General features: G+C 37.6%; 2 protein-coding genes across 3 annotated transcripts; both read left to right on the plus strand.

Moving 5' to 3' along the window:
• Positions 1–1,073: 1,073 nt before the first annotated feature.
• On the plus strand, positions 1,074–20,768 carry wdr35 (WD repeat domain 35). 2 transcript variants are annotated; one of them, XM_065296489.1, is made up of 29 exons: positions 1,074–1,319; positions 1,490–1,607; positions 1,822–1,893; positions 2,010–2,102; positions 2,212–2,340; positions 2,921–3,054; positions 3,183–3,348; positions 3,474–3,622; positions 3,735–3,860; positions 4,132–4,317; positions 6,987–7,019; positions 7,371–7,427; positions 7,532–7,592; positions 9,478–9,622; positions 10,131–10,200; positions 10,357–10,410; positions 10,502–10,611; positions 10,884–11,100; positions 12,000–12,080; positions 13,239–13,375; positions 14,445–14,648; positions 16,194–16,340; positions 16,550–16,682; positions 16,835–16,945; positions 17,829–17,993; positions 18,286–18,426; positions 18,722–18,878; positions 19,676–19,916; positions 20,272–20,768. In XM_065296489.1, exons 1-29 carry the CDS (start codon positions 1,296–1,298, stop codon positions 20,420–20,422), a joined length of 3,612 nt encoding a protein of 1,203 aa, XP_065152561.1. In that variant the 5' UTR covers positions 1,074–1,295; the 3' UTR covers positions 20,423–20,768. The 2 variants fall into 2 exon arrangements, with proteins under 2 accessions (XP_065152561.1, XP_065152562.1); XM_065296490.1 differs by lacking the exon at positions 7,371–7,427.
• Positions 20,769–21,477: 709 nt separating this feature from the next.
• On the plus strand, positions 21,478–24,864 carry kcns3a (potassium voltage-gated channel, delayed-rectifier, subfamily S, member 3a). The gene is made up of 2 exons (XM_065297518.1): positions 21,478–21,610; positions 22,979–24,864. The coding sequence occupies exons 1-2, from the start codon at positions 21,570–21,572 to the stop codon at positions 24,576–24,578; spliced, it is 1,641 nt and encodes a 546-aa protein (XP_065153590.1). The 5' UTR covers positions 21,478–21,569; the 3' UTR covers positions 24,579–24,864.
• The last annotated feature ends 1,970 nt before the right edge of the window (positions 24,865–26,834 follow it).

Below are 26,834 nucleotides of genomic sequence, written 5' to 3' on the forward strand. Positions count from 1 at the left end.
CCAGCCTTTGGATTTGGTCTGTTTTTTATCCTTAACAGTTCTTACTGGATGACATCACAAACAGAGTGCAACAGTTTGATGGCAATGGGGTCTAGAGCGAATCATGGAACTCATACATCAAGAGCATACTTTAACAATTTTCTTGTGACACTCATCTTTCCATTCATTTAATCTGTTAAAGGCGGGGTCCATGATCTCTGGAAGCCAATGTTGATATTTGAAAACACCTAAACAAACATGCCCCTACCCCAATAGAATCTGGACCTTCATTTGATAGACCCGGCCCACACATACGCAACCCAGGCAACGATGTTGGTTAGTAGACACGCCCCTTACTGCTTATTGGCTACAAGTGTGTTTTGATAGTTGGCCGACTACCTTTACCTTTTTCAAAAATCACTCACCCCGCCTTTAATTCTGTATTAAATTGTGAGCATTGTAAGTACATTTATATTAGATTTTAATATGATCAGTTATATTTAGATATTCTGACAAAAGCACTGGTTAAGTTGTTGTTTTGCCAAACAAATATCCATTTGTTTTAAAAAAGTAGACATGTAAAACATGTAAACTTGTTAAAGTTTGTTTTACAATGAAAATTAATGTGTAAAGTGTATACATACGGTATAATTCATTTTTATGTTATTGTCTGTTTTGGATGTCTGCACAAATGTATATGAACAAATAAAATATCCTGAAAATTATTTCCTGACTTATGATTTCACATTATTAAGGAAAATAATTACTTTTCACAGTGATTTATATACAGTACTACTGTAAATCAGCAAAATGATGACACAAATATATTTAAAACAAATTATAACATATAAATAACATATGTTTGTTTTATAAAGTAAGGAGTATTATACTGTGTGTATAATAAAATAGGACTATGAATTATTTTCTGTTCAGTTTATGTTATTTGTTAAGCCCTAAGTTAATTTAAATTTATTTAACTTATGTTTTACTGAGTGTTTTATAAAGTTTTATAAATGAACCGCATATTGTTAATCGGACTACAAATACCATGACACCACGAGAGTTACGCCATTTCCGGATTCTGGTTACCTAGAAACCAAGCAAACCGTTTTACAGAAGCAGAATAAATGCATGAAAAGACAAAGCTCTTTCAAATGCTTTGAAACGCGGGTTTCATATTCGATTTTACTTTAGGGATAACAGTACATAAGTCACCCAAAGTCGTCGCAACAAAAATAAAACATTATCGTTCCAAAGACAAGAAACATCGTTGCAATAAACTTTGCGACAAGCTAGGAGGCTAAGCTAAGGCAAATATGTTTATATATCTCAGTAAGAAGGTAAGTGCGACATACTCCGCATACTCACTTATAAATTTGACTGTTTGCTCTCTCTGTAGTCTAACGTTATCAATATTCAGTTACTATTCCTACAAAGCTTTTTCTTTACTGACAGTGACAGCTGTCTCTGCATAAATGAGCTGTTTTCATGGCTTTATATGTTTCCTCAGATTGCCATTCCAAGCAATACGATTTTAAAGTGTGTCTCCTGGAATAAAGATCAGGGTTTCATAGCTTGTGGAGGAGAGGATGGCCTGTTAAAAGTGCTCAAGCTTGAAACTTACACAGGTAGGGCAACACACATGCAAAATCTTTACCCGCTTTTATCTTTAGTCATCTATCAGTGTCTGATTTTGTCATAATCTGTCTTATTTGTTTAAAATCTCTATAAATATACATTCCATATGAATTTTAATTCATTCTACAACCAATAATAAACAAATGTTTCACAGATGAAGTAATGCTGTATGTATAGCTTTAAAATCATCTGTGTGTGTCTTAGATGATGCCAAATTAAAAGGCCTGGCTGCTCCCAGTAACCTCTCTATGAATCAGACAATGGAAGGCCACAGTGGTAAGAATGAAGATTACGTTTGACATCCAGTCCTGTATCTGTGCATGCATAGTGCATGAGTTTCTGCATATATTGTTTGTGTATTGTAATTGTGAAAACTTCGGTTGGTTGTGCAGGTGCAGTGCAAGTTGTGACATGGAATGAACAGTACCAGAAATTGACCACCAGTGACCAGAATGGACTCATTATCGTTTGGATGCTTTATAAAGGTACCCAGCTCCATAACCAACTATTAAGACAGATTTTTTTTTTTTTAACACATTTTATGTGAATTTAAAACATTGGCCTCTGTTTTTTGTGACTTTGTGTGTCAAACAGGTATGTGGTATGAGGAGATGATTAATAACAGGAATAAATCTGTGGTTCGGAGCATGAGCTGGAATGCTGATGGTCTGAAGATCTGCATCGTGTATGAGGATGGTGCTGTGATTGTGGGCTCGGTGGACGGTGAGCACAAATATATTTCAAATCTGATAAAGCAAACAGTTGACGGTACCTATTGACTTCCATACTAATATTTGTTTTAAAGGTGACATAGAATGATTGAACAGGGTATTTATCCTTGTTCTGTGATGTGACATGTAGACAAAAAATTTTTTTGTTTGGGTCTGTAATGCCTTAGAAGCTTCCTAAAGACCTCTCTCAGATAGCTCTATTAGGGTGGGGGATTTTAAACAAGTGGTTTTGCACCTATTTGGCTCCCCCTACTGGCTTAACTTGCAATCTCATTACTGATTGGCTGACTTTGCTGCCACTCAAAAAATGTAGCCAATTATTTTAAAGTGGAGGGGCAGTGAGATGCCTGTGATGTCATAAGCATCAGTTTTTCAGATTGGGCCGTTTTCTGGCTGACATTTCTAAAAGAGGAATTTCTATGAGACTGAGATGTTTAGCATGTCTGGCACTTTTTGTATGTTCGTGAATGCGGGTAGACTACCATTATTCAACAAAGACAAGGTAAAAATGGTTTTTCATTCTCTTACCCAGTTCAAAGATTTGGTTCTTGTGCATTTATTTCTGTTAACAGGAAACAGGATCTGGGGTAAAGAACTAAAGGGGACTCAGCTCGCACATGTGGCTTGGTCGCCAGACAGTAAGATCCTACTGTTCGGGATGGCCAATGGAGAGATCCACATCTACGACAACCAGGGAAACTTCATTGTGAGTGCTTTTATTAGAAGTGTTTTCTCAGCTAGCTGGAATATTGTAGCTTTTCACTTTCACAGTTAGTCTGAACACTGCAATTAATACGCATGTTTCCTCATTTTGTTTTGTTTGCTTGTGCCCAGATGAAGATGACCATAAGTTGTTTGGCGAATGTAACAGGTGCCCTCAGTATAGCAAGTATTCATTGGTACTCGGGCACACAGGGGTATCTGGAGCCAGACTGCCCCTGCCTGGCTATTTGTTTTACCAACGGGTACTGCCAAGTCATGCGGCACGAGAGTGATGACAGTAAGCAAAATGTGCATTTTAAATTTTTCATGTTTTTTTTCTTGAACGTACAGAATGTCAGTACAGAGTTGACAGAGAGCAAGAAATAAACCTACAATGAAATTTCTGGTTGATGATGTGTGTAGATCCTGTGGTTATTGAGACGGGTATGTGGCATGTGACCAGTATCCAGTGGAATCACTGTGGCAGTGTTCTGGCTATAGCAGGATCCATCAGGAACAGTGGAACAGATAAGGAGATAAATGTTGTTCACTTCTACACACCATTTGGAGAGGTAAGGGTACCCTTGCATAGAGGTCATAAAAACCCTAATACTGGTTATTTTACATACTAGCATGATGTCATATCATTGATGCATTAATCGTGTTATATCATTATGTGTCCAGCACTTGCGGACTCTGAAGGTTCCAGGCAAGCAGATGAATTCTGTGTCATGGGAAGGCAGAGGACTTCGAATTGGCTTGGCTGTAGATTCCTATATATACTTTGCCATCATTCGACCAGATTACAAGGTATATTAGCTTTATTAGGGTTTACTAAATTCATTTACCCTAGGGCAGAAGATGTGTACAATGAGAACATGTGTGGATCTAATCGGATAACGGTCACATCATTGTCAGTTTGCAGATCACCATAATGCCAGTGCAATGTCCTATCTGCTCAAATAAACACAATCTTATATGCCAGTGACCCATCCAAACCTTCTCAAACATATCAAGAAATATTAATCGGCTTTAATTGAATTCAATTGAGTGTGTCTGATCTGTTCCTCTCTTTCTGTAGTGGGGTTACTGCAGTAATACTGTGGTGTATGCATACACACGTCCAGACAGGCTGGAGTACAGTGTGGTCTTCTGGGATACTAAGAATAATGAGAAGTTTGTCAAATACGTCAAGAGTCTCATGTCCATCACTACATGTGGAGATTTCTGCATCCTTGCCACCAAAGCAGATGACACACACCCACAGGTACACAAACAATAACAACAGAGGAGATCTGCTAGGTGTACATTCAGTTTCTCTGATCAAGTTGTTTTAAGGGTGTTGTTTTTGTGTGTTTAAAGGGACACCATGAAACTTTTGGCCACTAGGGGGTGCTAGACACGTATTTTTCACTTCTAGCGCCCCTAGAGCCCACAAGCGCCGCAGCACTGTCGCAAAGGAAAGGAACTGGCCAACCTTAAAACTAAACTAAAAACTAAACATTTAAAATGCTAAACGATCAACATTTTGAGACAACAGGGAGAAACGCAGTCATGTTACAACTTTCTGATGAGGAACTCGTCGTGGCAGAAGCCATTTCTCAATCTGAAGGTTGCAGCCTCCGGATGTCGTATTTCTAATACGTCATCAAGACTGTCTTATTTCACAATATTAACAATTACAAAGTTGACTATTATACTTAGTTAATCGTAAATTGTTGCAGTATGCTTATGACCTGCGAATGTAATGCTCAGTTTACCTTAATAACCCAGGCTTGACGACGTGTGCAGCCTGCATATTTGACCTCCGGAGGCTGCAGCCTTCCAATTCAGAAACGACCAGACGTATTTCCTTGCCTTTTTCCAAACAAATATTGTTGCATCCTCTCTCTCTCCCTCGCCACCAGGATTTTCCGCAATGGCGCTCGTTATTCCTCTTTTTTGTGTGAAAATCGCTCCAAATCCAAGTAAACCGATGCGTTTAGGTCTGCCGCTTTTTAATACGTCACGCGAGTGACAGCGGAACGCAGCAAATGAGGAAGAGAGAAGAGAGAAACGCTCGGATCTGATTGGTGAATGAATAGGGTTTGGTTTTACACTGTGAGCAAGTTTGAGTGCTATAGCATCCTGGATTGTAATGTAAATATCATAGACACAGTAAAAAGAAAGGTAAATACGTGAACACAGCATCTGAATACAGGGAACTATATGCAATATAATCGCCGTAATTTATAAAGAACATCGCATTTATGTATGAATCAACAGTTTATATAAAAAATTGCCTTAAAGGGGAATCGAACCCGGGTCGCCCGTGTCATAGGTCTGTGACACTAAAGACTGTGCCACAGAGTCACATATTAGAAACTGCTCTCTACACTCCTTAAGTAGCCTCCAGCAAAATTCACGTTAAAAACAAATTGTGTGGAGGAAGTGACGTATGCCGTAAAGCAGTCGAATTTTGTAGTTTTTTTTTGTGCTCTGGTTACTACCAGAAACCCTAAGTTTTAAAATACGAGTAAAAGTGATACAGACCCCGTCAGGCTATGGTAGACATGTCATTCAACCTATTTAAAGTCGATGTACTATCACAAGGGTCTTGAAAATGTATTATGAAGGTTGAAAAATTACATGGTGTCACTTTAAGGTTAAAAATCATAACTTCCCCGATGTCATTTGAACATGATCCAATTATTTACAATGAAACGTTCAAACTTACAAATATCCACACAAAATGATCCATATACAATATGTATATTTATGCCTGCAATGTTATTGCATGGTTTAAAAAACATGCTGTGTATGAGTGACATGGACTATGTATGGTGCGTCTACATACTGTTTTGACACTATTCTGTGTTTCAATAGAAGTAAGTTACCGTATTTTCTGGACTATAAGTCGCTCCGGAGTATAAGTGCATCGGTCAAAAATGCATTTTGAAGAGAGAAAAAAAGTCGCAGTGGACTATATGTCGCGTTTATTTAGAAAATGATTTCACTAAATCCAAGCCGAAGAACAGACATTTACTCTGGAAAGGCAAGTTATTCAACTAAACAATAGCACAGAACAGCAGGCTAAATAGGTGTCCATACATGTTAATGTAACAAAAACAGTTATTTACACAATACACAATAGCATACAGAATAAACCTGGGAGGCTGAATAGGCTAAATTAACATGACAAGTCAAATCAAGTTCAAAAAGATCCCAAAGTCATTCCGCATCACTGAATCAATTGAATTACATAAATAAAGGAGAAGCATAGAGCGGACTTTTGCGGCTGTAGACGGTTATGGTTTCTCTTGGTCCATATGAAATAATTTTGACATATAAGTCGCACCTGACTATAAGTTCCAGGACCCGCCAAACTATGAAAAAATTGCGACTTATAGTCTGGAAAATAGGGCTGGGCAAAAAAATTGATTTTCCGATTAATCGTTTTTTAAAACCTGGTCGATTCAGAATCGATTCTCAAAGAGCAGAATCGATTTTTTTTCTTTCATATTTATTTCTGCAAACATTGAACGAAAGATTAACGTTAATCGAATTACTAGTCTTCTTCAGTAGATGTCACCCTCTTTTTTGCCTTGCGTGATCATGTTATCAAGGAGCGAGAGGCGAACCTGTCATTCATTCATTCAGTGCTTAAAATGGCGGTTTCAGGTGCTTCATCGATTTTATTAATTACCCACTTGTAACCTGCAGTTCACTGTTCTTTTTATTAATATAGTATTTGTATTAAATCTATATTCATTGAGTTGAATCGAGAATCAAGTATAAAAACCGGGCCAAGAACCGGAATCGAAAATGAATCGAGAATCGAAATCTAATCGATTTGATAGCTTGTGAATCGAAATCGAATCGATCTGGAAAATCTGTTTGAGATAGGATCTCATAAAATTGTACTCATGTATTATCATTTTTTATCATCATAAACAGGAGGATACAGAGGCCGAGGCTGGATTAGCTACGGTAAAAACACCTTTAAAATCTAATATAGTATAAAGAAGATTTTTGCAGAAAATTGGAAATGTAATATATTGAAGTTGTTTTATAATGAAGGACAAAACAGACTTACCAATAATAACAGGCTCTGTGCAAATAGAACAGCTGCATTTAAATGCTTATACTGTAGATCCCCACTAGCAAAGAGTCAAATTTTAACCAATGTTACTGCATACAGAAAAATGCAGCTTGTCCTGCCCTAGCTAAAGCAGAATACTGTATTTAAATGTAGAATCTCATTGGTAAAATACAACTTTGAGATTATTAAACTTTGAAAAAAGCTTTTCTAAAGAGCCAGATGCAACCACTTTACCACAGGCATTTAATGAGCTGTCCTATCAAAAGCCCCCAATGGATCAGTCTGAGAGGAGAAAGGTATTATAAACATCTGCAAAAAGACCCTCTCAGATATTTACCTAATTCCGACTAGTGTAAATCTTGGCCTGGAGTAAAGAGAAATCTTTGTTCTTTCTTTGTAGTATGTTCTGGTATTGTGTAACTCCATTGGAACCCCACAGGACTCCAAATATATTGACATAGGTGAGTAACAAGACACAAAAAGGTTATTGATGATTATCATATGACAATATCACTAAATAAATGCTGGCCAGGATAATCACAATCCCGGCCTTTTAGATACTTATTTTGGATTTGGATACTTATCGAATCAATAAATGCAAAAATTGATGAAATGTTGATTTAAACTTTATTACTTTATTAAGTACAAATATAAAATGTATGCCAAATTTGAGACTCACACAGCTATTTATAAAATTGGTCACTTTGAAAATGGTTAAATTATATAGCTTTTTCAGACATTGCACCAAAAACATTTTACCACAGTTTGCTGTGATTGGCCAGTCAAAATCATTTATTTTTCCTATTACTATTTCACCATTGTTTTAATAAGGCCACCAGCTTTTTTGTGTTGTGTATTAATTCTCTCTATCAGTGATAAGCACACAGATGGCTTGTGGTTGTAATGATGAAGTCGTTTTCACAGTGTGAAATCTGTGGTGGGAATCCCAGTTTTTCCCTCTCACTCTCAAAGACATCCTGCTAAATTCCTCCCCTGGTTGGGAGAACAGATCTGTGGGAGGAAGAGATGTTCACTCTGATGTATCTGTGGACAGATTCCAGAGCCTGAACCACAGCACACATATACAGACAGACAGCAGAATATAGAGCAAGGGGTCTCCAAATTTTTTGAAGAGCAAGGGCTACCACAATGAATAAATCTCGAGGGCTACTTTTTTGATAGTCTACTTAAAACTTTTTTTGTTTTACTTGTTGATTTTATTTTACTTGTTTAATATGTTTTATCATTGTTTAAAATGTTAAAACACAAGGGTGATTCTCACGAAATCCAGACTTAGAAGGTGTCCAGCATCAGATTTTTTAAAAAGCCCTTAAAGCCAATTTTTTGTGCACATAATATGATTAAGGTCTGAACTTACTATAACCATTATTTTTAGAGGATTTACAAAATATTTCCTATAGAATTATTTACATTTTTTTTAGATTATCATTATCAAAAATGATCATTACCGCAACATGATATTACATTAAATATATGCATTTACAAACTCATGTTTCGGTAATGAGAACTAAAAAGTTGATAAACAAAATTTCAACTTTTATCTGAAGAGAAAAAATAATAACTGCTTACCTGGTAGCCATCTTAAGTGTCACAGTCAATTATGTCCCTTCCAACAAATGATTGAAAATTGTTGCAGATGATGAGAAAATTGGTCTTGGACACATTTATATTCCTTCTTATTTTTGTCTCTACATTTACCAATGATCACCAATACCACATTTTTCTTTACTGTAAATGTTTATAGTATAACATGCACTGAAGCTTTTTATTTTATTTTTTAGATTTTTTAATTATAAATATTTCCATGTGAAAGAACCCAAATTCAGTCATGGACACGTTGCGGTAATGAAAATTGGTTTGTTTGATGTCATTTGAAATCATGTGCAAAGTAGTACATAAAGAGATGTTTGTAACTGTATGCTTCTTATTTTGATACTTTTACTTTGCATTTACTTTTTTTATCAAAATGTTTCATGACACCTCATAAGTCTAATTTCGCGAGAATCACCCATAAAAGAAGCCAAGCTAATATAAAATATGTAATTAATAAATAATAAAATTGCTTTGGCGGGCAACTCAAAGACCCCCAGGAACCACGTTGAAGACCACTGAACTAAAGCGTCCCATTGAAATACATGACTCATCGCGTCAAGTGCAGACTGATTTATTTTGCTGGAAAATCAAATAAATTACAAGGTTTTGCTAAGAATGTCCCATTACCCTGAATAGATCTTACAGTATTCACACTGACTTTCTAAATTCTGTTAAATTTGGATTTTGAAGAACACCACCATTTAGTTCTTGCACTATTTCTCTCTATCACAGACCCCTTGTTTATCACCATGACGAAGACACATGTGATCGCTGCATCTAAAGAGGCATTTTACGTTTGGCAGTATCGTGTGGCCAAGAAACTCACCGCTCTTGAAATCAACCAGGTTGCCAAAACCAGAAAGGAAGGTCGAGAGAGGTGGGAGTCAAAGGTTACCAGTGACTTTTCCTGAATATAACGGTCGATGATCCCGTAGTTCATAAAAAAAAATCACCCTAGCAACCAACCACCCAGAACATATTGGAAACCTATAATCTTTAAACTTTTCAAATATATTTTAATTTCAACTACACTGCCAGTACAAGGTCTACATAACTTTTAAACCTCTAGTAAAAGTAAGCCAACATTCAACGTTTGTCTAGTTAGTGTTATGTGATGCATACAGTCTGTGGGCTGTGGCCCGTCTGCCTGTTCGTCTGTCGATGCAGTGTGAGGGAACGTTCGTTGGCGACAGCGCTTTTCAAAGGTTTCGTTTATGCTTGTGTGATGAATTGCTGTGACCCACATAAATGAGAAGTTGACCTAGTATTCTGCTATGTAATAGAAAAAGACTCACTATATCATTTTATTTACATAATGTCTCTTTTCACTCTCTCTTAACTTTTCTCCCACTTTCTCTCTCTCTCTCTTTCTCTCTATTTTGTAGGATTTATCACATTGACGACAGTCCAAGCGGACCGTCGGATGGGACACTTAACTTTGCCAAAGCCTTCACAGTAAGTATACTCATTACACATACACCTATGGCCCTGTCAAACACCTCAACCCTGTTTATAATGTATTTATGTTTCTTCTGTTTGTGTTTCTAACTTTTGAGGACACTTTAGAGAAACTATATTATTTAAGAACCCAACTTTTTTTATTTGTTTCAGGCCACCAGAGATCCGATCTGCTGCATCACCGCATCAGACAGGATGCTTATAGTGGTACGTCTGATTTACAGACAGGACACACAGGCTTTCTCAGCCCAAATCCTTTGTGTGATTGATTTGTGTCTGTGATGTCCACACTCCACAGGGTCGCGAGTCTGGTACTTTGCAGAGGTACAGCCTGCCCAACATCAGCCTCCTTCAAAAATACTCCCTCACGTCCAGACCATATCAGCTGTCTCTCAATTGTAACTCCAGGTCTGATCTCTTTCTCTCTCTTGGTTGCTATCCTTATTTTATTTCTCTTTCTGTTTCAGAAATCCCCAGACCTTATAGGCTTATGTGTTGTTACACCATGTCCCACAAAGTTTGGGACAAGACAAAGAGTTTTTGTTACAACTGGCTGTGACAAGAAAAACTACTTTTCTCGGCTGCCTGTACTGTTCTGATTGTTCTGTGTGGACAAAAACTTTCCTTGTTGTTTAAATGTCACATTGTGCAGTTTTAAGACAGTCATCTTCTGTTTTTAGCCGTCTGGCTATTATAGACATAACTGGCCTGTTGAAATTTTTGGATGTGGAGACGCGGGGGTCATCAGGGGATGCAGACAGCGGATCGACAGCCGGAGACCCATCTAAATTCGAACGCAAAGATGTCTGGGATATGAAATGGGCCGTAGACAACCCAGATCTGTTTTCAATGATGGAGAAAACCCGAATGTATGTCTTCAGAAACCTGGACCCTGAGGTAACAATTACACATTTTCTGTGAACAGAGAACAATCACGGCAACCAGGTTGTAGGGTCATTCCTGAAAAAATACATTTATGGGTGCCTGTTAAGTGTGAAAGTGTCCAGTATGTGACAATAACACACTATATCCATTGTGATTTTTATGAGAAGAAAGTTATATGAAGAAAAACGAAATGGAGAAAATAAGCAATTAAAGATGGCGCCACTTGCTGCAGCCCAGTTTTAGTATGTTCTAAAAGTATGTACTGTTTTTGCTATGGGAACATGAATTGGGATGGATGGCCTGTGTCTCTTAGAGTTACTGTATATACACGTATGTAGGATATAGGAAGTGGTGTCTTCCTCAAATAAACACCCTAACCTCAGTAAATAATGGAGCACATGGCTTGTAAATCAGACCACCTACAAAAGAGTCTCAAGAGAGCTTTTCCTTTACACACATGCAGGTGCAGTGTGGCTTACAGGACCTGCTTACATACAGTATTGTACACTGCAGCCACAATGTATTCAGATAGAAATTAAACTTTGATAAAATAATCTGATTCTGTAGTTAATTTTACTTACTTTTTAATTATCCTCTGCGTCCCAGTTGGGGCATAAGGCTGAAATCATACACTGCCACTGAACCCTGTCTCGTGCTTTGGCCTGTGCTTCGTCCCAGGAAAGACCCATCCCCTTCAGCTCCATCATTACTGTCCTACACCAGGTGTTCTTTGGTCTGCCCCTTTTTCTTTTCCCAATTGGGGTCCATCTCAAGGCAACTGGGTGGTCTTTCATTGGGCATCCTCAATACATGGACAAGCCATCTGCGTTTTTTGATTTGCAGATTCATTTGGAGCAGTTATAATGTCAGAATTCCCTCCAGACAATATTTTTGTTTTGTTTTGAACACAGGAGCCGATTCAAACATCTGGTTTCATTTGCCACTTTGAGGATCTGGAAATCAAGTCTGTTCTTTTGGATGAGATTATGAGGGTTGGTTTTCTGTCACTCTTCAATGAAATGTCAGATTTTCAAAGTGTGCCTTGCTTTAGTGCTGGGCAAAGACTAATCGCGATTAATCGCATACAAAATAAAAGTGATTTTTTGCATAATATATGAGTGTGTGCTGTGTGTAATTATTATGTATATAAATACACACACATTCATGTTTGTATTTAAGAAACATTTACATGTGTGTGTTTATATATTTATATATATTTATATATTTATATTTTTCTATATTCTTTATTTACAATAAAAATGGATATATAAATGCAAATGTTCTGAAATGCATATATGTGTGTGTGTTTAAATATACATCATAATTACACACAGTACACTCACATATATTAGTCAAAAATGCACTTTTATTTTGTATGCGATTAATCGCGAATAAATCTTTGCCCAGCACTACAAATTATATATTTCAGTTGAGAACTTACTGGTTGTTAGTGAAATTTATAATATTAATTTAAAAACTCCTTACATATATCCTTACATTATAAAAAGTGTGGTTGAACTTAATGCAGTCATTGCATTGCTAATGGCTATTATAAGATCTGTCCTAATCTACAGTATCTGTTAACTCATTCCCCGCCAGCCATTTTTTTGAGAAGTTGCCTGCCAGCATTTTTGTGATTTTTACAAAAGTTTCACATAATGCCTTCCAGGAAAATGTTCTTCTAAAAATATATAAACATACAATTATCAAACAAACAAACAAACAATAAACAAGCAAACAAACAAACAAAAGTAAAAAAAAAGTTTCATCCTATCTATATTGTTTCTATATTTGCTTATAAACTCTTACATATGGGTATATTTCGTTAAAAAAATTTTTTTTTAGCAAAAAGCTAAAATAATTGCATTTTTGTGAAGAAATTTTGTTAGAGATCAGATTCAGAACGATTATCAAAACATAAACAGAGTTTAAAATTAGTAAATAACATTTTGGCTTCATTTTTTTCATAATTGGGTTAGTGCCATCTAATGGATAATTGCAGTATTACAGAATAACATAAAAATTCATCAGGAACACGTTATTTTTTAAGCAAATGTTTTCTCTTAATTGACGAGATAACTTGTCAATGGCGGGGAAAGAGTTAAAATTAGCCTGGAAATCACAACTCGTAACCATGTCTGTGTTTCAAGGATCCAGAGGTCCCAAATAAAGATTATTTGATGAACTTCGAGATCCGTTCATTGAGGGACAGCAGGGCTCTGATCGAGAAGGTTGGAATAGAAGACGCTTCCCAGTTTATTGAGGACAATCCCCATCCCCGTCTCTGGTGAGAGAAATGCACTCATTCCACAAATCAAATGGAGCGATTTAAATATTTATCTTAGCATACATGCACACATGGGGAATATATGAATGAAAGTATAGTTAAAGCAGTACGGTAGAGTGCTATACTATATACTGTGTGTGTTTTTTCGGCGAGGCAGTGGAAAGTGTTTTACAGTCAGATAAAAATGTGAGGTACAGTTTTATGGTCTGAATGATGATGCTGGGTACAAGATAAAGCCAGCTCGACAGCAAGCTAACTTCTGGAGTAACCTAAAAAGACACTTTAGTGGGCAAATATTAATGGTAATGTCCATTTTTAAAAAATAAATCGTCAGCTCAGACAGAGATGAGAGAGAGATGTTACCTGGGGGTAATGCATGATAGTTTTGGAGCGGCTCTATTGATTTAACAGCCCATTGCAGTTTTAGCGCTTCTGTCAGTTCTCACAGCACAAGGAGGAATTTCAGATCGGACTCCTGCCACACCAAAAAAGAGGCAAACCCTTGTGTTATAGTAGCAATGCGCCTAATTTTAAGTGCATCTTCTAGATGTTTTACAGGTATGTCATTGCAGGACTTGAGTAGGAAACCTAAAGTGCAAAGAAAGCGAGAGCCACAAGCAAAGTCTTAACTCTCTCCATCTGTGTTTGTGTGCGTTTGTGTCCAAGCATGAGAGCTCAGAGTCACTGTTGTCTGGTTGTGTTCATCCTTAACATGCCAACGTGTCAGAGGTCAAGGGTCTTGTTTGCTTTCTGTGAGCACATGAAAAGATCTCAGACAGACTCTTAACCATCACAGGCCACTGACTTAACTCAGCAAAACAAAGTGTTTTAGAAAACAACAGATCTTATTTATAGCTAAAAGATTTTTTTGTTTATTTATGGTGCAGTTTAAACTTCTCGGTGTAATAAATTACAGTGTAATAAAATCTTAATAGAACATAACTCCAGTTAAATAATTTCCTATGTGTCTGATTAAAAATGGTGTAAATAATAGCATCAAATATTGTGATGCTTCAGGCTTCTGTATTTGAAAATTTAAGTATTGTTTATGGTATCTGTGCACCTCCAGGCGTCTCTTAGCGGAAGCAGCGCTGCAGAAACTAGATTTGAAGATGGCTGAGCAGGCGTTTGTGCGTTGTAAAGACTACCAAGGCATTGAATTTGTGAAGAGACTGAGCAATCTGCAAAGTGAAGCCATGAAACAGGCAGAGGTGGCGGCTTACTTCAGTAGGTTCGAGGAAGCAGAAAGGATGTATCTGGACATGGACCGCAGGTACACATTCTCACATGCGTACTGCATTACAAATGTCCTGAACCTGTATTTAATTTCTTTCAGTAGGCAAACTTTAAAAATAAAACCTGAAACTTTCCCATGCATTTTGGTTGTATTTTTGTGTATGCCTGCTATATTCAATGAATGAATTGTTCAGGATTTAAAGAGCACCAGTGGTCTGATTCATGATTTTACATTTCCTTTGGTGTGTAGGTGTGTATTAGTACATGTTAACTCTTTCCCGCCAGCATTTAAAAAAAGTGCCAGCCAGCACCAGCATTTTTCATGATTTTCACAAAACTTTAATGCCTTCATTAAAATGTTCTTCTTAAAATATATAAACATACAATACATCAAATGAAAGAACAGACCCTCTGCTTTCAAACAAACAAAAAAGGCAAAATTTTGAGCAAAAAGCTGAAAAAATGCAATTTTTGTGAAGGACTTTTGATAGAGATCAGATTCTGAGTGATCCTCAAAACTAACACGGACATACAGCTGTTTGCCCTATGGTAATACTTTCAGGTTTTAACCACCTGGTGGATAATAGCAGTATTGCGGAAAGCCGGAAATACTCGTCATTGGTTAATGATATGCAAAAGGTACACACCCCAAAGTAAATAATGACACGAGTTATCGTTTCCAACGTAAATCTATTTTCTTGGACTACAACAAACACATGAAATGTAGGCAACAGTTTACTTCCTGGGATTGGTGATGTAGACAAGACCGACATTATCATAATTCCTCCCGCTTCAGACTCACAGCCTGTAAGTAAACTCGTGTCAGCATTGCATTGTGCGTGAATCTTTCAAACATGGTAAGCGGTGTCACATTTCCGGCTGACATCAGAGGTATTCAGGCCAACCACAACGTACAGATTAGCTGGCCAATCAGGGACACAGCGCTTTTCAAATGGAAAATTACGTGGAAAATAATGTGTTTCTTAACCATAAACCACACAAACACATTGTATTATACCAAATAAACAAAATAACGTTTTTAGCAAGAAATAGGTGCTCTTTAAACCCTGTACTCGTGCACCTGTATGAAACATATCAGGCCACATGCACTGCTTGTGCTTCAGTTATGTTTACTTGATAACAGTACCATTCTGCACTATTATATTACAACATAATACAATTATGTAATAAAAACCTATTTACCATTTTTGGCTTTTTACCAAACAGGCTATTTGTTTTTCTGGCATACATAATTCAATTAGAAGTATCCACAAAAAAGTACTAAATGAACAACATTGATGAATGATGTTAGATTTAAACAAAATTATGTGCAAAAATAAATTTACCAGCATTTGTCGATCTAGATCTGAAGTTCTGTATATCTAGATTTTAAATGTAGATCCAATGCAAATTGATTATGTTAACTTTCTTTTTAGAAATTGAAATTAGATTATTTACTGCATTAGCTTAGTTTGAATAAATAAATAGCACAAGCAGCCAAAACCCATATTTGATTACATCAGTAATGCATTGATGCATCTTTCTCTCTCGCTCTCTCTATTGATCTTTCTGATTTCTTTAGGGACTTGGCCATTGGTTTGCGGATAAAGCTTGGTGATTGGTTCAGAGTTCTGCAGCTGCTGAAGACCGGGTCAGGTGACTCTGATGATGCTCTACAGGAGCAGGCCTACAATGCCATTGGAGATTACTTTGCAGACAGACAGAAATGGTAGTGCTTTTTATGGTAGTGCTATATGTATATGCATGCACTTCTGTGTAAATAGGTGCATATGAATCCGTAAGTACTGTATGTCTGTATGACAGCATTACTTTGGTCTCAAATGCCCCTGGGGAATTATCACTGTATTCAGTGTACTGTACATTACTTAAAGGATTCTTGCTGCATACTTTAAGTTATTTTGTTTTTGCACTCCACAGGTTGAATGCAGTACAGTATTACTTGCAGGGTCGTAATCAGGAGCGTCTGGCTGAATGTTATTATATGCTGGAGGACTACGATGGTCTGGAGAGACTCGCAAACTCTCTACCAGAGAACCATAAACTGCTACCAGTGAGTAGACCTCGTTTTCTCTCTCTCTCTCTCTTTTGTAAATCTTTCTCAGCAAAACGAGCAACAATTCTTTATAATCTTTTAAGACTTTGAACTGTGCTTTATTGTGTGTGTGTGTGTGTGTGTGTGTGTGTGTGTGTGTGTGTGTGTAGGACATTGGTCAGATGTTTGTTACCGTGGGAATGTGTGAGCAAGCAGTCATTGCTTTTCTTAAATGTAACCAGCCCAAAGCCGCAGTGGATGCCTGTGTGCATCTAAACCAGGTGAGAGTTTACACAGAAACACATTTACATGGTTAAAACTTTTCTTATTTCTCAGTGCAGTTTCTGTATAATTCTGTATAATAGGCAAAACTTGATATACACACAAAGACACAGAGCTTTAACATCTATTAAATGGGACATTTCACAAGACTTTTTTAAGATGTCAAATAAATCTTTGGTATCGCCACCAGTCTATGTATACGAAGTTCTAGCTTAAAATACCATATAGATAATTTATTATAGCATGTTAAAATTGCCACTTTGTAGGTGTGAGCAAAAATGTGCCATTTTTGTGTGTGTCCTTTAAAATGCAAATGAGCTGATATCTGCATTAAATGGAAGTACTGTGGTTAAATAGTGCAGATTAAGGGGCGGTGTTATCCCCTTCTGACATCACAAGGGGAGCCAAATTTCAATGACCTATTTTTTCACATGCTTGCAGAGAATGGTTTACCAAAACTAAGTTACTGGGATGATCTTTTTTACATTTTCTAGGTTGATAGAAGCACTGGGGACACAGTTATAGCACTTAAACATGAAAAAGTCAGATTTTCATGATATTTAATATGCATTTTTTAAATAATATTTATTTTCTTCCTCTTTTCACATTTAGAGTTACTGCTATTCTCTGGGTTTATGGCTATTGAGAGATAATGATGCTTCTGCCAGTGAGAATTAATTTGAATGAGAGATTGGAGTGCTCATCATCAGTCTTAATTAATGTCCCAGATGTAGATGTAACCATTAGTAGTCATTATCTGACCACTGTCATTGTCTGAGTGGAGCTCTGCTGCTCATGAAACCATTTTATTTGGGATAAATGTTTGGAGCTTTGACGATGATGTATCAAAATTATTTATATGGCTTGTGTTTGTCTTTTCAGTGGAACAAAGCTGTTGAACTTGCCAAAAACCACAGCATGAAGGAGATCGGTCCTCTGCTTTCCAAATATGCGTCACACCTGCTGGAGAAAAACAAAACTCTGGAAGCTGTGGAGCTTTACAGGAAAGCCCACCATTTCTTGGATGCTGCCAAACTCATGTTTAAGGTTTGCATGACTGTTAGCTTAAAAATGCCAGTGGGAATCTTTCAGTCTTCCATTGTTGGGACAAACTGGGAGAACTGTCTTGAACCCATGCTATTAAACAATAATTTACATTACACTTATGCATTTGTCATATGCTTTTCTATAAAACCACTTTACCAACTGAGCTACAGGAATAAATGTTATGTCCGGCCCACTCAGGCTCATCAAACAGACTGCAGTTCTGTTTGGTGTTGCTAGTAGTGCTAAAATAAAATCCAGTTCAATTCACATATTGTGTCTGCGTGTGTGTCAGATTGCAGAAGAAGAAGTAAAAAAGAGAACAAGACCAATGCGAGTAAAGAAGCTTTATGTGCTCGCCGCCCTGCTGGTGGAAAACTTCCACACTCAGATCAAAAGCTCGCAGCAAAGCAAAACCAAAGGCAAGAAATCGGAGGTAAATTTAATTCACCAAACATTCTCATTTGCACTCAAACACTTTCTTTATTCTGCTTACTGCATGTAAATTAGATTTAATAAAGGACTAACCGTATAGTTCAGAATTATTTGAGATTTCCTATTTTCCTTTAATCAAAGATCCCAAAAGCGATGGTTTAGTTCCATACTTTGCTGCGGTCTGCAGCTGCTGTTTGACTCATAGACTGAGAGTATCAGTGGGGCAGGAAGTCAGTTGTGATGAAGGGCTCATTTGCAACCTAGTGGGTAATTTGTGCGTACGTGATTTATTTCAGGCTACCAGTGCATTAGCAGGGCTGTTAGAGGAGGATGAGTCGTCTTTAGACAGCCGTATCCTGGATGACGCCTGGCGTGGAGCAGAAGCCTATCATTTCTTCCTGCTTGCTCAGAGACAGCTGTACGATGGCAAGGTGGATGCAGCCATGAGGACAGGTGACACACACATACACAAAAAAGTGAAACTTGTGATGCACAATACTATAGTATGTACACACCCAGTGTGTGAATAATACAGTAACTTTCCTTTTTTAAAGGATTTTGTATCAATTTATTATATTTTGCCAACCCTAGCACAGTTAGTCAGACATTTCACTTTTCTTATTTACTTGAAAGAGTAAATAACTCCCCCTTAATCTGCACCCTATCCATACTTATGTTTATTCATTTTCAAATAATATTCTGCTTATACAAAGGTTACCACAACCATTGCTCAGGTGGTTATTTTAAGACATTTGACAAACATTCAAGACATTGGTCTGCAGAAAAATAATCAACACCCATGGAAATTTTTTCAACCAATCAGAATTAAGCATTCAACAGACCCGTGGGTGTGCATTATTTTCTAATAATTCAACGGCACGTTGTAAACTATTTCTTACGTATGCTGTGCTTGTGTTTTGGAGAACACTAATGATCTCCATGTGAATGTTCTGTCCGTTGTAAATCTGTGTCTGTGTGAATGCATGCATGGTATGTCTGGTCATGTTTGCGCACACATGGTGTTAAATCACTCGTCTGAGTTAAGTCATTAAAACTTTTGGTCCACAACATACACAATCGCAAAAGACCTTTGCTTACACAACGGTCTAGTATGTTTAAATCCCAACCACCTGCAAAAATGGCATGAATGGGTTATTGTTGGGTAATATTCTTTGAGTGTAACTATTAAAATCTTTCTTTTATTTCTCAAGTGTGCGTCATAGTTGTAACTACTGTTTTTTTTTTACTAGCTCTTCATCTCCGTGATTATGAGGATATTATCCCAGCTGTAGAGATTTACTCTCTTCTTGCAATCTGCTCCTCTGCCAACTGCGCATTTGGTACATGCTCACGTGCCTTTATTAAGCTGGAATCACTGGAAACGCTGACTCCAGATCAGAGGCAGCTTTATGAAGACTTGGCACTGGAGATCTTTACTAAACACAGTCCGCGAGACACCCGGCAGAGCCAGCGAGACAGCCTTACGGAAGGGTAAGAAAAGTGAACTACAAACAGATGTGCCATACGACCACACTGAGCGTATAACTACGGAAATAATCTCTCGTAGTACGTTTAAACGGTAACTGAGGTGTATCCTTCGTTACGGCTGGTAGACAGAGCTGTGAGGTCACGGTGATGTGAGTCAATTTCACATCACCATTTTTCTCCTGAAGTTTTTTTCTCAAAAAACTTTTATAAAGGTGCTTAGAAAACATCGCTATCTTTAACCATTATACCATACTACTCTCATTAGTATTTAGCACAGAAAATAAATGCAGATGTTTGTGAAATACCTGATTGATTCAAGTTGTATATCTCTCTCTTGCTCACTTTCTGTCTCTCTCAGGCCAGAAGGCAAGTTGCCAACTTGTATAGTGACAGGAAAAGTGATATCCGAGTTCCAGTTCTGGATGTGCAGTGTTTGTAAGCACTGTGCTTTGGAGCAGGAGATCACACAATTCAGCTTCTGTCCTCTCTGCCACTCCTCAGTAGCATAAATGTTTCATTTAGTTTTCCCTCATGCCATGACTCTATAAATATGACTTTTTATTTTTTACATAAATGAACTCAAAGACTTATAAATGTGTAATAAATGTGAAATTTAAATGTTCAATTGTTGACTGTATTTATAGTCTATATGAAATGTTCATATATTTATCATAAATGTATTTTTACACACTAGTGTTTGTATGAATTAGATCTAAGTCTGACCTCTACAGTGAGACTCGAGTACTGACGACTTGTTGCAGATAAGAACTATATTAGTTCATCATTGAGAATAAGTCATGACTTAATGAAAAAATAGCTTTTTGTTTTTACTTAACGTAGTGTCCGTTTGTGTATTACCAATAAAAATATTTTAAAGCATAAGTTTCCACGTCTGCATCTTTCTTTCTACCTCTAGAGGGCGCAGTTCGTCTGCTCACGTGCGACAGGTGATGCTGGGGTTCATACAGGCTTCAGTTGAGGACAATGAAAGTTAGAAAAACAAAATCTATTTTCTGTTTACGTAGTTTGATAGTTTATATATATATATATGTTAAAATCCAATATATTTTATGTAAGCTTACGTATACTTTTTATTAATACTCTTAAAGGTCATTATGGTATCGACGTTGTTATATTTTATGCAAACAATTTCATATAGGCTCTTAAAAATTATGCAAGGAGGAGACTTTATTTAGAAATACCGTGTTAACATTAACATAAAGGACGAGGTTCCTAATAGTAGTCCTCCAGTTGACCTCTGTTCTCCTGTTGTGCAGTTTACAGGAAGTCTCTTTATTCTTTGCCTTTTAGTTTTAGTTTTCTAGTCATGTTCTTGCCATTTACATCTGACTCTTGCCTATCGCTCTCCCATTATTTTTCACTCTGTCGTTTCTCATCCAGTACTTTCAAAAGCCGCAACGTGGAGCGTGAGAGGCGCGTCCTCGATTGCAAAGCGTAAAAGCGCGCACCAGTTGCCACGGGCCAGTGACGTACGGACGCACAGCTGCCCCGAGGCACCGCGAGCGCATAGTGCCACAATAATCAGTGCCGAGCGTCCCACCCGCCACAGTCCGCTGCGGGACATGGGGCAAACAGTGCGAACGAGTGCTGTGTTGTCCCCGGGAAGATGCTGGAGGATGTCAATATCTACACCCAATGTTTTTGCAGTGCACTGACGCCAGGAAAGAGGAAAGAAGGTAACATTTCGTTTTTGGTTTGGGTTACTTAACTTTGCCGCTGTCCTTGGTGCTGGAGTTAGAAATGAGAGACGGCAGGTTACGCGCATTTATCCACCTGCTGTCTTCAGAAAAGTTCACGCGAACTTAGACCATTTTCTGTATGCAACATTTGAAGTAATTATTTTGTTTGTACTGTTTTTATGTCAAGTTTAGTTTTTTTTTAAACAACGCTGCTTTACTGCTATAATTATATCAGGTTTAAGTTTAACCACGTGAATAAAATACTGTACAGTGTTAAAAATGGTCCCAGCTGTCAATGGCAGTACACTTTAAAGAATTGTCCTAATATGTACCATTTTATGTACAGATATGTATACATATGCTATTAATATGTACCTTTGAGGTAGTATTATGTACCTCTGAGGTGCTAAAATTAAACTTTTTCAGTGCAAAGGTGTACGTTTTGGCAAGGTGATTGCCCCAGTGAAAAGAAGATCATTTTATTTCTGACAGTGTAGTATACTTGAGTATTTACTATAGAAAACTGTAGCAAAGTTCCTTGAAACTAAAGTGTTGTTGAACCTTACCATATTAAAACTTACAGAACACTTCAGTATGCATTAAACGTGTCATAATTAGTATACAATACACACACTGTGTTAAAAACAACACAACTGGTGTTATTGTGGGACAACACACTAAATGCGTTACTTTTAACACAACCTTGTGTTGTCACTTTTATTTAACACAAAATGACACATCATGTGTTAAATAGCCAACTCAAAAAAAAAAAAAATTTGTAAAAAATGAACACATCCTTATTTAAGAGTGTACTATACTTCACATGCTACATAGTACAGTATACATTTTACTTCTGTTTACTATTGTAATAAATAGTAAAGCATACTACAGCATTTTTTGATGTGGTGTTTTCTCAACCCTATAGAAGCACTGCATGTCAGAACTAATAACTGCTCACTTTCTCGAAATCTTTAAAACGTTTTCTTAAAAAAAAAAATGCTCAATAGCACTACAAGAAAGTCAAAGTCAGTGTTAAAATGCTTAAAATGATCACTGAGGTTTTGTTTATGACACTATACAGAATCAATATCCATTAGCAGCTTTAAAGGCTGATTTGTGCTTCTCAATGCTTTTATCCCATCACAGTTGTTACAGACAGAATCAGCTGTCTTTCTGCTTGAGCATTTAAATCTGATTAAGTTTTTGTCCTGTCATACACAGAATAATAATGCCAGATGTGGACGCTGTAGCATTGAGTATAGTGAGCCGGTTATTGCATTCATAATTCGTAATAGGTTATTTTTAAGTAAATCAGCTTTTTTCTTAAAAAGGGCTAACCAGTGTTTTTTGAAATCCTCATTATAGGCATGGAGCCATAGCAGACATTTCAGCATTTCTCTCCGTCCAACAACCCCTTTATGTTCTGGGATTCATCATGGTGTATGGGCAGGTCCTGCACCGCCAAGGTCCAGAGGAAAGCTTCATTAACCTCAATGTCGGTGGCTTTAAGCAGCGAGTTGAACGAGTTCTCCTCCAGCGCTTCCCTTATACTCGGCTGGCCCAACTGCTCTGCTGCAGATCAGAGGCTGCTATTCTCCAACTTTGTGACGATTATGCCGCAGCTGACCGTGAATATTATTTTGACCGCAACCCACGTTTTTTCCGCTACGTGTTGAATTTCTATCACACCGGAAGGATCCACCTGATGGAAGAGTTGTGTGTGTTTAGTTTTAGTCAGGAGCTGGAATACTGGGGCATCAAAGAGCTTCACCTTGATGCATGCTGCAGCAACAAATTTCAAGAACAGAAAGAGTTCGTGGGAGATCCTGATTGGGGAAATGATGATGACCCGCAGAACCAGCTGGACGACAGCCTGGACTCATCCATGGAGGAGTTATCTGCATTTGATAAAGATCTGGAGAAGTTTGAGGGCACCTGGTGCTCGGAGAAGCGCAAGGAACTTTGGCTAAGACTGGAGAATCCCGGATATTCCCATTTTTCGAAAGTAATAGCTGTGTTTTCTCTGAGTGTGGTGTTGATGAGTATCGTAGCCATGTGTATTCACAGCATGCCTGAGTTTAACAAGTTGGACGATAATGACAAACCGGTGGAGAACCCTGAGCTGGCTGTGTTTGAGATCATTTGTATCATTTGGTTCTCTATTGAATTCATCCTAAGATTAATTGTCACGCCATGTCTGCGCAAATTCATTTGCAATGCTCTAAACATCATTGACTTTGCATCTATCATTCCATTTTACGCCACTCTGGCATTCGAAACCGCCAATGCAGAAGAAAGCGAGGAGCTTGAGAACGTGGGGAGGGTCGTGCAGATCTTGCGCCTCATGCGTATCTTTCGCATTCTCAAACTGGCGCGGCATTCGGTGGGGCTGCGTTCGCTTGGGGCGACTCTCCGTCACAGCTACCATGAGGTCGGACTCCTCATCCTGTTCCTCTCGGTGGGAATTTCGATTTTCTCTGTGCTTATATATTTTGTGGAGAGAGAAGATAAGACATCTGAAATACAGACTATACCTGTGGGCTGGTGGTGGGCGACAATCAGCATGACCACTGTGGGATACGGAGACACGTATCCTGTAACCTGGGCCGGCAAGCTCGTTGCCACCTTGTGCATCATCTGCGGCCTGCTTGTGGTCGCTCTTCCAATCAGCATCATATTCAACAAATTCTCAAAATACTATCAAAGACAAAAAGCCCTGGTGGAGCTTGATCAACTCAACCCAGAAGATGAAAAACAGCCAGATCCCAGCATGCCATTCCTTCATATGGGAGAACTTTTTACCCAAAATATGAATTCTCTGGTGCATAGCGGATCCCTTAAGAGTGAGGGAAGCATCACGGATGCTTCCAGCATTCAGGATGTTGAAACTGCGTACCCAGAGAATGAGAATGCAACAAAACATAAATGCACGCACAACCTCGAGAATAAACCTGCAGTCACATGATGTGCAGTACACAAACACCTCATCGGTCAGATATGCAGCACATGGCGTGCAACACCAGTCTAGGACCTCTGAACCTTTAATAGTTCTGCAACAGGACCTCGAAACAAATCAACAGCACTTTTCTCTTTAGTTCTCAGGGTAAAAATATCTCATGCTTTCCATTATTTATGAATCAGAAATCTGTTACGGGAGATACTGTAACTAACAAAAAGCCAGTGCTAGCTGTGATATTGATGCTCTATATATCAAATCAAATAACAGCACTTATTGACAGGTGTTTTTTTTTTTAAACAAACAGGCCAGTTTAATTAAAATGTTTCTGCAGTTGATGTGGGACAGGAACTATTCTTAAATGTTTCATGGGCAATGACAGTATTTAAGATGCTGCTGGACTTTAGATGGCATGTTGCTGTACACCATCTCCCTAATGTGTCTGTCAGATGGATGGAAGGAAAGAGTGCATGCATATTTTAATAAGAGGAAGGAGAAGCCATGAAGGAAAGAAGCTGGATAGAGATGTTACAGTTGAATAAAGGGTTGATGTACAGCATGTTCAGAGTCTCTGATTTTGTGCAATGGCTGTGCTGATCCATAGAGAGATAAAGGATTTTAATCAACCGCTTTATAAAATGCATGGTCAGTTTTATTACCTTGTCTTATATGATGTCCCATAAATCTTTATATGAGTAACATGAAATTACTGCAGTCTTTTTATTGGAAGACAATCTGAAAAGCAGAAGAAAAAAACTCATTTTATGTCCATTTAATTTAAATGAGAAAAAAGAGGTCATATCAATAAAAAAAATTCTCAAAATAAAAAAGAACATAAAATTTATGTCATGTGAGCTCTGTCCCGTGCATGAAAGAAACCCATTCTCTCTCCATTTTCCTCTCTAGGTTGACTTATGTCAGTAAGCTGTAGCAGCAGGAAGACAAGTTCAAATGTTAGGGCTGCCTAGAATGGTGGATATATTACTGCTGAAACAGCAGCCTTTTGGCAAGTAGCTTTAACTTAGATAGATCGGCCTCTGACATGCCTATATTGATCAATGTGTCACACTTGTGTGTTCAAGTGTTTAAGGACAGACCTGAAGCCCTCATTAATCATGAATGGTGCAGTTGACCCCTTTCAGCTTTAGATTGGGTAAAGTTTCAAGGGTATCATGAAAGCTGTACTTCCTTCTGATTGCTATATGCATTATATTATTGGGACATTGTTTTTTGCATTTATAAGGACATTGTTTCATGAAATAGTTTGATATTACAGATTGATTACAAATGGCGGGGTTGTTCCTTTCAGACAGAAATATGAGATGACCACAAAGAGTCACATTCCTTGTACAAACAGACGTTTAGATAACTACAAATGTGAACATGGTGCATGCGTGCAACTCCTGACATCATTTTTCCTGTTACAACATTAATGAGTGGTTAAGGATGTGGGATGAGAGCAAACCCACATGGAAGTTCCCATATCATTATGATCAAAGTCACTTTATTCCATAATGCATCAAGATACAAAATGTATACTTTAGAGGTGAAGCATGTAATTTTAGTGGTAGTATGTTTTTAAAATGTTTAATATAGCCTACTATTAAGAAGGTAAGAAAGAATTGGTTCTATTAAGAACCTTACATTGGAAGGATCATTGGGGAACCAAAAATAATGGAATCGCTATAAAGAACTATAGCACCTTTATTTTTAAGGGTGCACTAGCGGCACCTAAAAATAATGGTTGTTTTCAAGCGCTCTTTCACAGTCTGAGGTCTGGCTGGGTCAAACAGCTTTTACAAACACACAGGTAACTGCTTTTAATGAATGATTAGGCTCAGTTTGTGTCTAACAATCAAATGACAGCCTAAATAACAGTGGTGTGTATCAGGTGAGTTTGGACACATAACATTGAGCAGTAAACAAAGTCCTTTCTTAAATCATTTGCCACCTCTTTTACCTGGGTCAGTGCACATCCTATCAGCAGCATACTATCTCACACTTAGAAATTGGATTGAATCATCTGTCTGTGCTGAAAATAGAGTAAAAATGCTGTGAAAAGACGTGCCTGAATCATTGGCGGAAACCTGAACTTTCTGCTCTGCTCTAATGTTTCAGTGTAATACAATAAGCATCACAGTGAACAAGCATAAACAGAAAGCCTAGCAAATAGTATATATAATAGTATAATACTGTAATATTAATATTAACACAAAACAATGAATAATAAATAGACATAAGTATGTTCTGACACAATGTTAAGTG

Source organism: Paramisgurnus dabryanus, chromosome 20, assembly GCF_030506205.2.
Source record: "Paramisgurnus dabryanus chromosome 20, PD_genome_1.1, whole genome shotgun sequence".
NCBI classification, from domain to species: Eukaryota; Metazoa; Chordata; class Actinopteri; order Cypriniformes; family Cobitidae; genus Paramisgurnus; species Paramisgurnus dabryanus.

Bases quoted from the DNA above. Each gene is read 5' to 3' on its own strand.
- wdr35 (XM_065296489.1), top strand. From the start codon at position 1,296: ATGTTTATATATCTCAGTAAGAAG. The intron at 3,055-3,182 runs GTGAGTGCTTTT...GCTTGTGCCCAG, and splicing joins ACAACCAGGGAAACTTCATT to ATGAAGATGACCATAAGTTG. The intron at 11,101-11,999 runs GTAACAATTACA...TTTTGAACACAG, and splicing joins TCAGAAACCTGGACCCTGAG to GAGCCGATTCAAACATCTGG.
- kcns3a (XM_065297518.1), top strand. From the start codon at position 21,570: ATGTTTTTGCAGTGCACTGACGCCAGGAAAGAGGAAAGAAG. The intron at 21,611-22,978 runs GTAACATTTCGT...TCCTCATTATAG, and splicing joins GCCAGGAAAGAGGAAAGAAG to GCATGGAGCCATAGCAGACA.